General features: G+C 37.1%; 1 protein-coding gene across 2 annotated transcripts in view; it reads right to left on the minus strand.

Moving 5' to 3' along the window:
- Nucleotides 1-17,572, minus strand: part of LOC132546945 (nuclear anchorage protein 1-like) — a 113,941-nt gene that overhangs the window by 90,892 nt on the left and 5,477 nt on the right. For both annotated transcript variants that reach the window (XM_060210675.1, XM_060210674.1), the window contains exons 2-6: nt 4,981-5,151; nt 2,823-2,897; nt 2,207-2,353; nt 1,743-1,913; nt 927-1,004 (exon numbers count right to left, since the gene is read on the minus strand). In XM_060210675.1, the coding sequence (XP_060066658.1) occupies nt 927-1,004; nt 1,743-1,913; nt 2,207-2,353; nt 2,823-2,897; nt 4,981-5,151 (642 nt within the window). The remainder of the gene's footprint in view (nt 1-926; nt 1,005-1,742; nt 1,914-2,206; nt 2,354-2,822; nt 2,898-4,980; nt 5,152-17,572) is intronic.

Genomic DNA, 17,572 nt, shown 5'->3' on the forward strand with positions numbered 1-17,572 from the left:
TCGTAACTTTGGGCTCTTTCCTTACAGGAATATATCATTATACAAAACAAAAGCTACATGCAGCACTATTTTAATCTCCTTGCTATTGCTATGCAACTAAGTTCCTGATTTTGTAAGGTCACAAAATGTGTTATTGTCTACGTTCCTGTCAAGGTCACATTTGGTGGCAAGTTAAAATGTGATGTCAAGGTCACAAGATGTGGCAAGGCTACAGGTGATGTCAAGGTAACATTTGGTAAGGTTAAAGGTGATGTCAGGGTCACAAGTGGTGTCAAGGTTACAAGAAATGCCAAGGTCACATGTGGTGGCTGGGTTATAGGTGATGTCAAGGTAACATGTGGTGGCAAGGTTACAGGTGATGTAAAGGTCACAAGCGGTATCAAGGTTACAAGAAATGTCAAGGTCACATGTAGTGGCAGGGTTATAGGTGATGTCAAGGTCATGATTGTGTCAAGGTTACAGGTGATGAAAAGGTCACAAGCGGTAACATGGTTACAAGAAATGTCAAGGTCACATGTGGTGGCAGGGTTATAGGTAATGTCAAGGTCATGATTGTGTCAAGGTTACAGGTGATGTCAAGGTCACATTGTTTGCAGAAGTGGATTTAAATCTGACTCAAGCAAATTTCAATTGAAAAATTGGTGCAAGTGTATGACGATTTTTAGCAGGGAGCAAAATGATTTCCTCTGATGTTTTATCCTTTATATCACTGCTACAAGAATCTGAATCATTGTATTGTGTCCAATTCTATGAAATTGTCATTATAGAAATCTTCAAGCTTCAGAAATGGACACATACAGATGTACTTCTGAAATATGTATATATTTCAACTCTGCACTTTTTGGGGGACTACCTGGATAACTGATATTTTGAGTACTCAAGAAGATACGATGACATAAGCTGTGACAATCACTGTATGTTCCTACCTTATCTATAGCTTGTGTCCTCATCCACCGTTTCCTCCTTTTTCTGTGTTGTATCAATTCTATACGTCGGTCTTTTTCCTGGAAAACCAGTACTAAAGGTCAACAGTGTTCAAACAATAGAGTAATCAAACAATACAGTACCTGAACTATACCATGTTCATATGATACAGAGCTCAAACAATACAATATAGAAACAATACAATATAGAAACAATACAATATAGAAACAATACAATATAGAAACAATACAGTATAGAAACAATACAATATAGAAACAATACAATATAGAAACAATAAAATATAGAAACAATACAGTATAGAAACAATACAATATAGAAACAATACAGTATTTATTGTCTACCATTCCAACAGGAACTCACCTCTGTAATTACATGGAAATTAAGCGTAAAGAAAATATCCTCAAAGCAACGTAAGGTATTGAAGGAATGATCATATTTTTTTTGTCCAAGGTTTCAAATTGTCTTTTTTGTTTCCCAACAAATAAAAGTTTGGATCCTTGGTTCGTCCCCTACCCTGTCAGGCTGCATCCTAAGAATACAACAGCCAAATATCTTGCCTCTAAGCCTTTAGTTCATGAATGTTCAAAGAATTTAAGAAATTTAACCCCTGTGACTTTGAATATAAGTCAAGGTAATTATTTTTTTCAAACTTTGATGGGCTTCATCCTTGGAACTTACCATCTAAATATCAAAAAGGATGACAGACGACAAATGGACAACGGACGCTGTCCAATGGACACTGCACCATGGCATAATTCATGCAAACCGTACAGAAAAAAGTACTTTGTTATACTCACAATACAGGTTTGTCTGAGTGCTGTGACTGTTTTTGTAAGTTCTGTGATCTGTATTTTACAACGGTCCAATTCTTGTGCTTTGATTTCAGCTGTCCCTCTCTCCATTTTTTCATGATTTAGTTGCTGGGAAAGTGACTTCACTCGTTTTTTGGAATGTTCACATTGTTCCTTCTAAAAGGCAACATGGAGAAATAGTGTATTATAAGTAGTGACCAGAAATGATGATTATAACTTACAAAGAGATAATATGAACCAAATCTTCATCAACAAATAAGTTCTCCGCAGACAAAAGATAAAATATTGTAAAATTCTGTGATCACCTACAGAACACTGTTAGATATGAGGATTATCGTCTCTGTTGTATTATGACTACTGCTAGGTACAGATAGTAAATAGATACTTCCCTTTAATATTTATACACCTTTATTACAAATCAAACAAAACATCAATTTATTTCTGCTTACAATTTTTTTGTTCTCATCAGTCAGAACCTGGATCTGGTCTTTCAAACTTCTGTTCTGCATGGTCAGCTCCATATTTTTCTCAAGGAATTTCCTGTTTTTCTCTTGAGAAGGTTTCAGTTTCTGCTCCAAAGATTTGATCTTCTTAAGCTAAAATGAAAAATGGAAATGTAAAACATTAGTAAATTACCATAATCTCAGTGTGTGTTTGATCTTCACCTCCATAACTTTTCTTTGACATTCAGAACTTAGCTTTGACATCCAGTACATGGCCTTCACCTATTGCCTTGACCTCCAGTATCTGACCTTGACCTCAGGACTAATGACCTACATTACTATGATCCTTTATATGACCATTACCTACGTTTGAGAAGGTTGTGTAACAATTACTACTAATTGTGTTTCTGTTGTATACTAATTTGCCTACATCCTAAACTAAAATCAGTGATGACCATATCTAATGGTGTTGTACACTTACAGCATTCTCATGTACAAAAAATAATAGCAATACATATATCTGTGTTTAATTATTTGCATGTTCTTGTTCCACTCTGATTGTATAATCAACACATAAATTTGTTTATAAGTACAATGATAAATTACTGGACAGTATACATACCTGGTCAGCCATATCTTGTAGGTTAGTATCATTAGTCTGTTGTAGTTTCTTCATCTCAATCTCTAACTCCTCAATCTGTTGAACAAAATAAACACCAATGAGTCAATCTCTAGCACCTCAATCTATTAAACACAATAAACAACATTTAGTCAATCTCTAACTCCTCAATCTATTAAACACAATAAACAACATTTAGTCAATCTCTAACACCTCAATCTATTAAACACAATAAACAACATTTAGTCAATCTCTAACACCTCAATCTATTAAACACAATAAACAACATTTAGTCAATCTCTAACTCCTCAATCTATTAAACACAATAAACAACATTTAGTCAATCTCTAACACCTCAATCTATTAAACACAATAAACAACATTTAGTCAATCTCTAACACCTCAATCTGTTAAACACAATAAACAACATTTAGTCAATCTCTAACACCTCAATTTGTTAAACACAATAAACAACATTTAGTCAATCTCTAACACCTCAATTTGTTAAACACAATAAACAACATTTAGTCAATCTCTAACACCTCAATCTGTTAAACACAATAAACAACATTTAGTCAATCTCTAACACCTCAATCTGTTAAACACAATAAACAACATTTAGTCAATCTCTAACACCTCAATCTGTTAAACACAATAAACAACATTTAGTCAATCTCTAACACCTCAATCTGTTAAACACAATAAACAACATTTAGTCAATCTCTAACACCTCAATCTGTTAAACACAATAAACAACATTTAGTCAATCTCTAACACCTCAATCTATTAAACACAATAAACAACATTTAGTCAATCTCTAACACCTCAATCTATTAAACACAATAAACAACATTTAGTCAATCTCTAATACCTCAATCTATTAAACACAATAAACAACATTTAGTCAATCTCTAACTCCTCAATCTGTTAAACATGATAAACAACATTTAGTCAATCTCTAACTCCTCAATCTATTAACACAATAAACAACAATGAGTCAATCTGTAACTCCTCAATCTGTTAAACACAATTTTTGATTGTTTTGATAAATATTCACCGTACCGGATCATCAGCTGTCTCCATCTCTCTCTATCTAATCCACTTGCATTAAATATAGTCCATCCTTAACATATCATGTAGTTTTCACTTCCAAATACTGTGATAACAATGAACAGGTATCATTTTCATAATGAATATTTCTCAACAGAAACACAATGTCCTGTTTACTCATCAAATAATCCCAGTATAGGTAAAACACCTGACATAGTTGGAATGTATCTGTATTCTTAGTTCATACCTGCGGACAGGTGTGAATGAACTGTACAGGTAAGGCCCAGTAATGATGTCAACTCCTTGTGGTACGAACCCCTGCTGGGTAATCTAACAACAGCTACATCACCTCTCCTTCTGCTCAATTTGTCCAGAATACCCAATTAAAGGCATCACTTATGGCCGAAAATCATCTTTATTCTTCTTTTTATGAGGAAGATAATAAAATCCCAAATAACTCTTTTATCAAATCAGAGTACGTCTCTGATCAAATCTACCAGAAATTTAATAAAAACTTTTCTGTTAGGAAAAATAAGTACACACCATTCAAATAAATTAAACCTTGTTCATGTTAGGATACACTATGTATTCTTTATTTTCCTTACAATACAGTATATATTTCTAGATGTTGTCAATTTCTTCAGGATTATTGCCCTAAAAATTTTGATTAAACACATAAAGTTTTCTATAGTAAATTCCTACCATTAAATTCTGTATTCCTGTCACTCCTTTCAGAATTGACACTTCTAAGTAAACCAAAGATATTTTCTAGCACATCACCACTGTGATTCCAACATTTTGTATTGGTGTCAATGCCTGCTGACCTATACACAACCATATTTAGATGACCTTGACCTTAGATAACCAAAATAAGACTCAAGTGAGATATTGTTAATGCTGATGCTGATAATGTGTACTTCGATGACTTTCTAAGAGTGATGACAGTGATACAGAAAGAGACTGGCAGAATCTAGGTAACATACTATTAGTCCGTTGGTAAAAGACACAGAAATTCTTTAACAGGGGATATTTCATATCTCTCAAAATGGATGTTCTTTCTCCAACAGAACTTTCCTCCATTCTCTACATTTCCATGGATTTATACACTCACCATTGGATTGGGAAAGAAATTAATGGTCCCGCTTGTGCTTTTAGGAGAGGTAGCCATTTTGTCGATGTGCTTCTCACAATCGAACAATAGTTTCTTCAGGGCATTTTTGGCAACATCCTCTCCATCTGTCCCAAAGGTGTACTTTACCTGGCGTTTTCGAAGTTCCTCAATCTGGAAAGATACAACAAAAACCAAATCTTAGTAAGATATATATAAGCTTATTCTACTGTCGTGATGTTGTATACATTTTTATCTACCATCATGGTGTTGTATACGTTTTTATCAACTGTCTTGGTGTTGTATACATTTTTATCTACTGTCGTGGTGTTGTATACGTTTTTATCTACCGTCGTGGTGTTGCATACATTTTTATCTACCGTCGTGGTGTTGTATACTTTTTTATCTACCGTCGTGGTGTTGTATATGTTTTTATTACCTGTCGTGGTGTTGTGGTGTTGTATATGTTTTTATCAACTGTCGTGGTGTTGTGGTGTTGTATACATTTTTATCAACTGTCGTGGTGTTGTGGTGTTGTATACATTTTTATCTACTGTCGTGGTGTTGTATACGTTTTTATCTAATGTTGTGGTGTTGTATACATTTTTATCTACTGTCGTGGTGTTGTATACGTTTTTATCTACCGTCATGGTGTTGTATACGTTTTTATCTACCGTCGTGGTGTTGTATACGTTTTTATCTAATGTTGTGGTGATGTATACGTTTTTATCTACTATCGCGGTGTTGTATACGTTTTCATCTACTGTTGTGGTGATGTATACGTTTTTATCTACCGTCGTGGCGTTGTATACGTTTTTATCTAATGTTGTGGTGATGTATACATTTTTATCTACCGTCGTGGTGTTGTATATGTTTTTATCTACCGTCGTGGTGTTGTATACGTTTTTATCTAATGTTGTGGTGATGTATACGTTTTTATCTACTGTCGTGGTGTTGTATACATTTTCATCTACTGTTGTGGTGATGTATACGTTTTTATCTACTGTCGTGGTGTTGTATATGTTTTTATCTACCTTGGTGGTGTTGTATACGTTTTTATCTACTGTCGTGGTGTTGTATACGTTTTTATCTACCGTAGTGGTGTTGTATACGTTTTTATCTACCATCGTGGTGTTGTATACGTTTTTATCTACCGTCGTGGTGTTGTATACGTTTTTATCTACTGTGTAACTGACAAGTAAGATCTTGGAACTAGTTTACAATTTGATGCTGATCTAGATTTAGATAAATAAACATTCTATATTTATATTTCATTTTGTGTTAAACTTCTAAACAGGATATTAAAACGAACGGTAAAAGTAGAATAAATTTTTTTATCACACAACCACTATTGGCACTAACAACCTAATAAAGTAAAAGTACTGTACGTTTAGATCCAGAAGGAGTTTACAGGCTGAGTATTCCACTTGACTAACTGACCCAGGTGGATATTATGCCAAGCTGAGTCAGCAACCTCCTGAATTACCTGTGCGATACTAATGTTATTTATTCTGGAATATTATTTCTATACAAGAATGCTTACACACATTAGCCAACATGTTACAATATATATAAAACTATTGTCTGTGTCCCTGAATCATAAAATGCTATAACCATGTGACATGGAAATTAATCTGTATGCTTTCATTTTTTCGGTGTCCTATTATTCATTTTAATCAATTTAGCTCAACATGACCCAGGATGTTGTAGGAACCACATTATAAGCCCAGCCAACGTACAAAACCTCTCGCCTGAAAAATAACAAGTTAGATAGACTTGTTACAACTTGTCTCAGTCACTTCCCTGCTTTCAATGGTGTAGGCCCAGAGCATCTTTGGTCAGTTCTTTAAGGACAAAACAGCTGTACAATGTGTTAAGTCTTTTATTTGACTCTATCTTATTCTAAATTTGCATTGAAAAGAACTATTCACTTTTGCATCTTGTACAATCCTGAAAGAAAACAACATATAATAAAAAGTTGTAACAGAACTTATGTAGTCACACCACCTACTAAATCAGTTTCCCATTCCAACTTATCTCAGTTATCTGATGGAAAAACCTTTCTGAAACCGGAATATTCTCAGCATAAAGTTTCAACATAGAACAGATTTTATACCTCACCCAGCTCCAGGAAGATAAACACTTCATTTCTGGAATGCACTGTGGAAAGTACCGTGGAAAGGTACCTGTTCCTATCATACATAAACAACTAGAGAAATCCTGACACCTACTTTTAACTCCGTACAGTGGGTACAGACACAACCCATCTCCCAGTGCTGATATATCTCATTGGGATATAAATACATTTCTGTATGTAAGAGAAACAATCAAATGATTGTCTAAAAGACAGCTATCTGGTTTAGGAAACTGCCAGCACCTCACACAGGCAAGCTAACACTAATGATGACTATGGTAATTGTGCTAATGTTAGTCTATACTACTCTGTATGATGAATGACTCTCATTCTGTCACATTTGAAGCATAATGTGAATTCTAGAAATGCTAATTTTAATCAAATGATATTTCTTACATGAATTTCAATGACATTTATACCTTGATTCTAAAATCCATTCATGTTTTTCCTCTAATGAACAGAACAAATACAGCTGTTAACATGGAATAATTTACTATGATTTATGCTGACAAATGCTAGACACAAAAACACTATTGGTTAATGACTTGGTCTAGCTTTGACCTTTGACCCTCGACTCTTTTGAATTTTGCTGACAGCTGCTCTTCCCAAACAGATAGCTGTCAGATAGCTTTCAAAACAACAGTTTATTTTCGTCATTATTTTGATTCAAAATTCTTTCAAGAAATAAAGACAAAAGTGATGTCACTGATTTGGTTGATGATCTAATAAAAAGTAACAATGACCTTGACCTTGGAACAATGAGAAAATTAAATAATTCTAGGTATTCTCATACATGACCGTGGCATATATAAGTTGATAAAATTCCTTAAAATAAATAACATCATTGAAATGACAGATTCCATGCCACTATAACCTTGACCTTGAAACATTAGCTATTGTATATAGTTGATAAAATCCCTGAAAATGAAGTTGTTAAAGTGACAGCATTTGCTCAATCATAACAGGACGGTACAGGACTAGACAGGAACTCAAACACTGGACATCACGAAATAGGGCAGACACTAATTATAACTTTATACCCCTCTTATCATCACAACCACTCCTTCCCCACCCATTGATATCAGTACCTATTCATGGTAACATAGATTATTAAATATCCAAACCTTGGTTTATCCAGTTGTCGTTTATACCCTATTACACCAATAATCTAGTCTCTTTATAATCCAGTCACCGTATAATCCAGTCTGTTTTTAATCCAGTCCATTTATGACCCAGCCGCTGTATAATTCAGACCCTTTATAATCCAGTCACTTTATTAACCAGCCGTGGTGTAATCCAGTCCCTTCATACTCCAGTTTGATCCTGTGAGACTGTCTAGTAGCTAGTTTTTGTGACCTTAAAATTCCAGATCTAACACATTGGTTTATGTATTACTTTAAATTTACAGGTTGTTTGTCGTAAAATTCCACTCATTGGTACATTGTTTATATAAAAGTCATCACAATCATTCATTAGTATATACATTAAGTCAGTAACAACACAGAAGTATGTTGGCACTTTTCTACTCCCTACACACATAATGGTATTACATGTCTGTCCAATCCTCACTGATCGCCTTCCCACCAGATCATTGGAATTAATTTGCTTGTTATCAACAATACTACATTAAGTTAATTACACTGACACCAAGGTATGCCAGTAGTGTTTTGAAATGATTAGCACAGTTCTAAGACTACCCCTCAGCACCAAGAACCAAAGTTATAAAGAAGTAGCATGGTGACCAGGAATATCTAGAAAGTTGTATACAAGTAATTATTTGACAAAGACCACAGTTTCACACAAACAGGCGATGAGATAGTGGGTATAAGGCAATGTGTTCTGGTCAGGGAAACTTCTCATATCTCAGAGTGTTTTTAAATCAATAGGGCTGCACGCCTAGATAAACAGGACAACTTCTGTTTTACTGGTGCACATGTTCACGTAATCACAGGGTGGGAGATGTTCAGAAACTGTTCAAAGAATCACAGTATTGGAGATATGTAACAGGTACTGTTCAAAAACTGTTCAGAGAATCAAAGCATGGGAGATGTGTGAAAGATGCTGTTCAAAAACTGTTAATAGAATCACAGGGTGTGAGATATAGCACAAGTACTGTTTAGAAACTTTTCAGCGAATCATAGCATGGGAGATTTAGAACGAGTGCTGTTACAAGACTGTTCAGCGAATCACAGTATGGGAGATTTAGAACAAGTACTGTTCCAAGACTGTTCAGAGAATCACAGAATGGGAGATTTAGAACAAGTACTGTTCAGAAATTGTTCAGGGAATCACAGCATGGGAGATTTAGGTTTTCCCTATGTACTCTGGTTTCCTCCTACATAAAGACTCCTCACACACTACAATCTGGGCCAACCTCCCACAGAAACACTCCTCATACACTTCAATCTGGGCCAACCTCCCACAGAAACACTCCTCATACACTTCAATCTGGGCCAACCTCCCACAGAAACACTCCTCACACACTTCAATCTGGGCCAACATCCCACAGTAAGACTTCTCACTCACTTCAATCTGGACCAACCTAGCACAGAAACACTCCTCACACACTTCAATCTGGGCCAACCTAGCACAGAAAAACTCCTCACACACTTCAATCTGGGCCAACCTCCCACAGAAACACTCCTCACACACTTCAATCTAGGCCAACCTCCCACGGAAACACTCCTCACTCATTTCAATCTGGACCAACCTCCCACAGAAACACTCCCTACACACTTCAATCTGGACCAACCTCCCACAGAAACACTCCTCACACACTTCAATCTGGGCCAACCTCCCACAGAAACACTCCTCACACACTTCAATCTGGGCCAACCTCCCACAGTAAGACTCCTCACACACTTCAATCTGGGCCAACATCCCACAGTAAGACTTCTCACTCACTTCAATCTGGGCCAACCTCCCACAGAAACACTCCTCACACACTTCAATCTGGACCAACCTCCCACAGAAACACTCCTCACTCACTTCAATCTGGGCCAACCTCCCACAGAAACACACCTCACACACTTCAATCTGGGCCAACCTCCCACGGAAACACTCCTCACTCATTTCAATCTGGACCAACCTCCCACAGAAACACTCCCTACACACTTCAATCTGGACCAACCTCCCACAGAAACACTCCTCACTCACTTCAATCTGGGCCAACCTCCCACAGAAACACTCCTCACACACTTCAATCTGGGCCAACCTCCCACAGTAAGACTCCTCACACACTTCAATCTGGGCCAACATCCCACAGTAAGACTCCTCACACACTTCAATCTGGGCCAACCTCCCACAGAAACACTCCTCACACACTTCAATCTGGGCCAACCTCCCACAGAAACACTCCTCACACACTTCAATCTGGGCCAACCTCCCACAGAAACACTCCTCACTCACTTCAATCTGGGCCAACCTCCCACAGAAACACTCCTCACACACTTCAATCTGGGCCAACCTCCCACAGAAACACTCCTCACTCATTTCAATCTGGACCAACCTCCCACAGAAACACTCCTCACACACTTCAATCTGGGCCAACATCCCTCAGTAAGACTTCTCACTCACTTCAATCTGGGCCAGCCTCCCACAGAAACACTCCTCACTCATTTCAATCTGGGCCAACCTCCCACAGAAACACTCCTCACTCACTTCAATCTGGGCCAGCCTCCCACAGAAACACTCCTCACTCACTTCAATCTGGGCCAACCTCCCACAGAAACACTCCTCACTCACTTCAATCTTGGCCAACCTCCCACAGAAACACTCCTCACTCACTTCAATCTGGGTCAACCTCCCACAGTAAGAATCCTCACACACTTCAATCTGGGCCAACCTCCCACAGAAACACTCCTCACTCACTTCAATCTGGGTCAACCTCCCACAGTAAGAATCCTCACACACTTCAATCTGGGCCAACCTCCCATAGTAAGACTTCTCACTCACTTCAATTTGGGCCAACCTCCCACAGTAAGAATCCTCACACACTTCAATCTGGGCCAACAATCATGATTGGTATCACTTAGGAAAACTTCTTTTGAAACTGTTATGAAATGAATAAATTTTATATATGTATAGAGAAATGTGTATTAATGTCCTGTTCAGATACTTTCTGCATTAATCAAATAGGAACCGATGTCATTCACAGGAGCATAACCACAGAGATCAAGGTCACCACCTGGATAAAACCTGAACATCAGATATCATTTAAATACAGGAGATGTAAATGTGTTTACTTGTATTGCTGTCATGGTAAAGAGTTATGCTGCATTGGTTATGATCGAGAAGAGGAGTTCTATTTTTTTGTTTTTGAGCTGCTATTTTCACTCTATCTACATATATACAAATGGCAATGCAATAAACATATTTGTTTACTTCCATGATTTATCGTCTGGTGAACAGCCAGGGGCAATTAAAGATTGAGTCTCATTTTAGTGGTACCTCTCTAAACAACAATGGAGGACCGATCACATGCCATCCAGAGCAGAGGTTTTAGGATGTAGCCTTCCATTTCCTTTAAACTTTTACCTTTAAATGTGTGGCTTTCCTTCTTACATAATTCTTGGAAACCGATATCAATTTGTAGTAAAACAAAGTTCCTAAACAAGAACCCAATGAAATAAAATGAAACTATGTCAAAGATTGCTGTTCCATCCACATCATTTCTCTATGAGGTTAGTGTCAGTCACACAGATGGTGGTCACATGGTGTTGTGGGGATCCACTTGCCTTTTACCTACATGTCCACGGCTTGAGTCTTGAAATGGATATAAAAAGGTATGAGGTCATCTGCCAACCAGGTACTTCGGTTTCCTCCCACAGTAAGACTGATCATGCCAATTACAATATTTCACATAGCAATAATTGTTGAAGTGAAAATTCCTCATTTTTTACTTACAGTGATACTGCTCTAAAATCTAATGTACAGAATACTACAGTGAAGTCAATGGCACATACAGACCTACAGTGTAGTACATCTGATGAAGAATAGGAGGCAGTTAGGATGTACATCTTGTACATAAATATACAACTATATTTCTAACCATACAAGAATTTACACACATGAAATGTGAGACAGATGTGGAGTGATTGGCGTTCTGATAACTTCCTGTTCACATGTTGCCTGAAGTTTAAATCTTACAGAACTGGTCCAATTAAAGGACAGATACTGTACTTATACCTGAAGTTTAAATCTTACAGAACTGGTCCAATTAAAGGACAGATACTGTACTTTCACTAATGCCATTATATCTGAAGAGAAAATTTATAGAAGAATTTACTCCATCTTGGAGACATTCTGACCATTTTGTACCATTTTGACTTAGGAAACAAAAGGATAATCCCATGTGACATGTGCTAAAGAGTGTGAAGTAGAAGGATGTTTTGAGTATATTTATATACCTGGAGTATGAAAATAACAGACAGATGGGTCAACTACTATAATTATTCTGGTAACAGACCAGTTGACAGATGTAGTAAGGTAATACACCAACTCTTCAACATCCCTGTAGTAGGGGGTACGATATTTACAAAGCATTGAGTAATACACCTAAACATCCATCCTCCAACATCCCTTTAGTACAGGGTGCAATATTTACAATGTATATGGTAATACACCCAAACATTCACCCTCCAACTTCCTTCCTGTAGGAGGTGCAATATTTACAACGTATACGGTAATACACCCACACATTCACCCTCCAATATTCCTGTAGTAGGGGGTGCAATATTTACAATGTATATGGTAATACACCCAAACATTCACCCTCCAACTTCTTTGCTGTAGGGGGTACAATATTTACAATGTATACGGTAAAACAATATTATAAAACATGTAGACAGACTGCTATTACTGTTGGTTTTTGTATATTTGTGAAAGTAATAGATTAGACAGGATGGGAAGAGGAACAGAAAGCATACCTACAGTGATATATATCTCACAGTTTATAAAATGTTATCTGTAATTCAATCCTCCTGGAATACTCGGTGACTCTGCAATCCTCCAGGAATCCTCAGAGGTTCCTCAATCCTTCAGGAATTTTCAGAGGTTCCTCGATCCTCCAAAAATCCTCAGAGGTTCCTCAATCCTACAGGAATCCTTAGAAGTTCCTAAATCCTACAGGAGTCCTCAGAGGTTCCTCAAACCTTAAGGAATCCTCGGAGGTTCCTAAATCCTACAGGAATCCTTAGAGGTTCCTCAATCCTGATGGAATCCTTGGAGGTTCCTAAACCCTACACGAATCCTCCGAGGTTCCTCAATCCTTTAGGAATTTTCAGAGGTTTCTCAATCCTCCAAGAATCCCCGGAGGTTCCTAAATCCTTAAGGAATCCTCAGAGGTTCCTAATTCCTACAGGAATCCTCAGAGGTTCCTCAATCCTACAGGAATCCTCAGAGGTTCCTCAATCCTCCAGGAATCCTCGGAAGTTCCTCAATCCTTTAGGAATTTTCAGAGGTTTCTCAATCCTCCAAGAATCCCCGGAGGTTCCTAAATCCTTAAGGAATCCTCAGAGGTTCCTCAATCCTACAGAAATCCTCAGAGGTTTCTCAATCCTCCAAGAATCCTTGGAGGTTCCTAAATCCTACAGGAATCCTCAGAAGTTCCTAAATCCTACAGGAATCCTCAGAGGTTCCTCAATCCTTATGGAATCCTTGGAGGTTCCTATAACCTGCAGGAATCCTCAGAGGTTCCTCAATCCTCCAGGAATCCTCGGAAGTTCCTCAATCCTACAGGAATCCTCCGAGGTTCCTCAATCCTAAAGGAATCCTCAGAGGTTCCTCAATCCTCCAGGAATCCTCGGAAGTTCCTCAATCCTTCAGGAATTTTCAGAGGTTCCTCAATCCTACAGGAATCCTCAGAGGTTCCTCAATCCTACAGGAATCCTCAGAGGTTCCTCAATCCTTCAGGAATTTTCAGAGATTCCTCAATCCTCCAGGAATCCTAGAAGATTCCTCAATCCTCCAGGAATCCTCAGAGATTTTGAGAAGAAGTAAAAAAAAATGTCAAATTGTTTACGGACACACAACACATGATGCCTGATGAAGGTGATTGCAATAGGTCACCATGACCTTACAAAAAGCAATACTTTGAAACATCGCATCAGAAATCTAAAAGACTTCAATATCTGCTAGACACTGGAGTCCTACGTATTTAAACTTGTCTTAGAAGGTTGAATTTGAAGTGTCTAGTAAATGTTCAGAAAAATCATAAAATTGGAAACACCTCTGATTTAGTACAGCTTAAGTGCTATCACCATGTAGGCAAACATGTAGGCCCATTGAGGAAGCCAAACAAATGGTAAAACATCGCAATATTTAATATGAAAGCACTTCAGCTTCACTAATCAAAAGTGTTTTCAATTTTATCATTTTTATATATGTATAGCTATATAAAAATACAAAACATGGCAAAGATGAAGTTCCAGATCCCGAACATTTTCAGGACTGGTGGCCATCTTCAGGTGATTGTACCGGAACATCGATGATAATGTTATTACCTCCTCTTACACTTGACAATAAAATTTTGTCATCATGTAAGATTCTAATAGCGTACCTATAACACCAATGAAGATGGCTGCAAAGCCTGGAAACGTTAGAGATTTGAAGTTACATTTTGCCATGATAATTTTTGTATTTTAGTATATATGCTTTGCTAAGTGATTTCCATTTTTTTATTATAAATGTAAGTGAAGTGTTTTTTGCTTTATTGTTTTTAACAGCATTGTTTTATGTTGGACTTATGTAAAGTTTGCTCGACCAGGTTTAGTACAAAAAGAGCATGAGAATTTAGTTTGGGAAATTTGATTTCTAGATGCCTAGGTGTTGCTTTGTTAGATTAATTGTGTTGTAAGAGCATGATTTTACCCTATATCACTAGAGTGGTGGGGCATTCTTTTCCCCTGTGAACTGTTCTGATTACCCTACATATAGGTTGATAATTCTTAAAGTCTGAAACTTAAGATTGGTGTTGAATTGTATTTCTCCATAATCCAAACTTTTATCTAAACTCAGGTATCATTATTTGCTCAGGTGCCTGGTGTTACCTTGTAGGGCACTTTCTGAGGGACTACAGTATTGTTTATTTAACTCCGTGAGAATGTTCCACACTACAGTTGGTTGCCTTGGTGGGATTTTATGCTACATATATATATATCTATGTTTGATTAAAAATAAGAAGGATGAGACACTGCCTGCCCTAACATAGAATTGTTTACAGCATCACAAAACTACATTGCTTTTGAAAATGAGTAGAAACTATAAACCACAGTTACTGTCAAGATCATCAAATTTCCTAAATCTGTCATCAGACTACCTGTATTGGCACATTATCTGCCAAAGGATTACCTGTATAAAGAGGCCACCTATCACAGGATACATAACACCATTTCAATACTTCTACTCTCAAGATTTCTCAAAATTAAAAAGAAAAAACCATTCATAAAAACTGAATTCTCTAGCTGAACCATCATTCCTGTAGATATTTTCCTGTGTGTCATACATCTAATGTTCTTTACTGATGTAACCCTACCATTAACCCAGCATCTGCAGCAGGAATTTCATTTCCATTAAAAACATGAGGCTGCCAGCAACAGTGGTGTAATGGTTATTACATAGATTTCAAGGCCTCTGTACTCGGCTCTTTTTATTTTGTTTTTTCAAGTCATCATCATACAGATTTTTTGAAGAAAATTTGCCAAAAAGAAGATACATTAAATCTTTGTACTTTAAGCACTAAACTGTTTACCATAAAATCCTCATCATTAAGGATACACAGTTGTTTTACGTACCGTATTTATCCTCAAATAAGCTCCCTCCTCTAGTGTAAAAGTTTTGTATTAAAAGTGGGGTGGGCTTATTTGTGAACCACTTCTAGTTTACTATTTTTAACCTGATGATTCTGCAAAAATAAAGAATGGGGCTTATCTTTGGGGAGGGGATTGTTTATGGATATATAATGTACATACTGTTAAAAGGAATATCTCCAAACCACCTGTGTCACCCTGAACTTGTTTTAACAGTGTAAGTCAGAATGAGAATCCATGACACTGAATAATTAACCAGCTCCCAATCAACATTTACATATGATGCTATTGGGAGTGTAGACAGCAGTAGAGTAACACTGTCACCTTGTATAAAGGACATCACATGATCTTACCACACCTGGAAACAATTATATACCGTTACTTATTTGTCTGCGATGGCTCACTTCATCATGTCAGACTCTGGGTCAGGCTAGTCTTCAAGAATTCAAGCCTCACATGAAGGAGAGGAGGTGGGATTGGGGGGATTGGGGGTTGAAGAACTTTGGGGAGCTAGACCTGACTAGTAGAATTAAGATTCACCAAAGGCAGAAATAACTAAAAGTCTTCCTCTAGAGCAGTATCGTCACCAACATGTCTGACCCTGAGGAGCATATAGTCAGAGGTTGAAACTGTAGCTGACAGACAGGAAGTTAGACTCACCAGAGACATGGCAGGATAAGGTTTTTGCCTAAAATCTAACTATCAAACTATTTTTGGTGAAAACAAATAAGAAATCTCTAGTGATTAGAATGTGTAATGCAGTCTGTTTTGGACAAAACATGCTCCTGAAATGATATTTTCTTGTTTCCACTATGTACCTCTATTAATGAGACAGACTGTCAAAAGTAAAGTCATTAAAACAAAACCACGTCACAAGGGATAAATCCACATCACTAGATAAAAAAACACGTCACTAAAGATAAAAAACATGTCACTAGGGATAAAAACCATGTCATTAGAGATAAAAACCACATCACTAGGGATAAAAACCACATCACTAGGGATAAAAAAACATGTCATTAAAGATAAAAACCACGTCACTAGGGATAAAAACCATGTCACTAGGGATAAAAACCATATCACTAGGGATAAAAACCACATCACTAGGGATAAAACCACATCACTAGGGATGAAAAAACATGTCATTAAAGATAAAAACCACGTCACTAGGGATAAAAACCATGTCACTAGGGATAAAAACCATATCACTAGGGATAAAAACCACATCACTAGGGATAAAACCACATCACTAGGGATAAAAACCATATCACTAGGGATAAAAACCACATCACTAGGGATAAAACCACATCACTAGGGATAAAAACCATATCACTAGGGATAAAAACCACATCACTAGGGATAAAAACCATATCACTAGGGATAAAAACCACGTCACTAGGGATAAAAACCACATCACTAGGGATAAAAACCACATCACTAGGGATAAAAACACGTCACTAGGGATAAAAACCATATCACTAGGGATAAAAACCATATCACTAGGGATAAAAACCATATCACTAGGGATAAAAACCATATCACTAGGGATAAAAACACGTCACTAGGGATAAAAACCATAACACTAGGGATAAAAACCATATCACTAGGGATAAAAACCATATCACTAGGGATAAAAACCACATCACTAGGGATA

This window comes from Ylistrum balloti, unplaced genomic scaffold (assembly GCF_031769215.1).
Source record: "Ylistrum balloti isolate Yb309-2 unplaced genomic scaffold, AGI_CSIRO_Ybal_v1 Utg369922, whole genome shotgun sequence".
Lineage (NCBI taxonomy): Eukaryota > Metazoa > Mollusca > Bivalvia > Pectinida > Pectinidae > Ylistrum > Ylistrum balloti.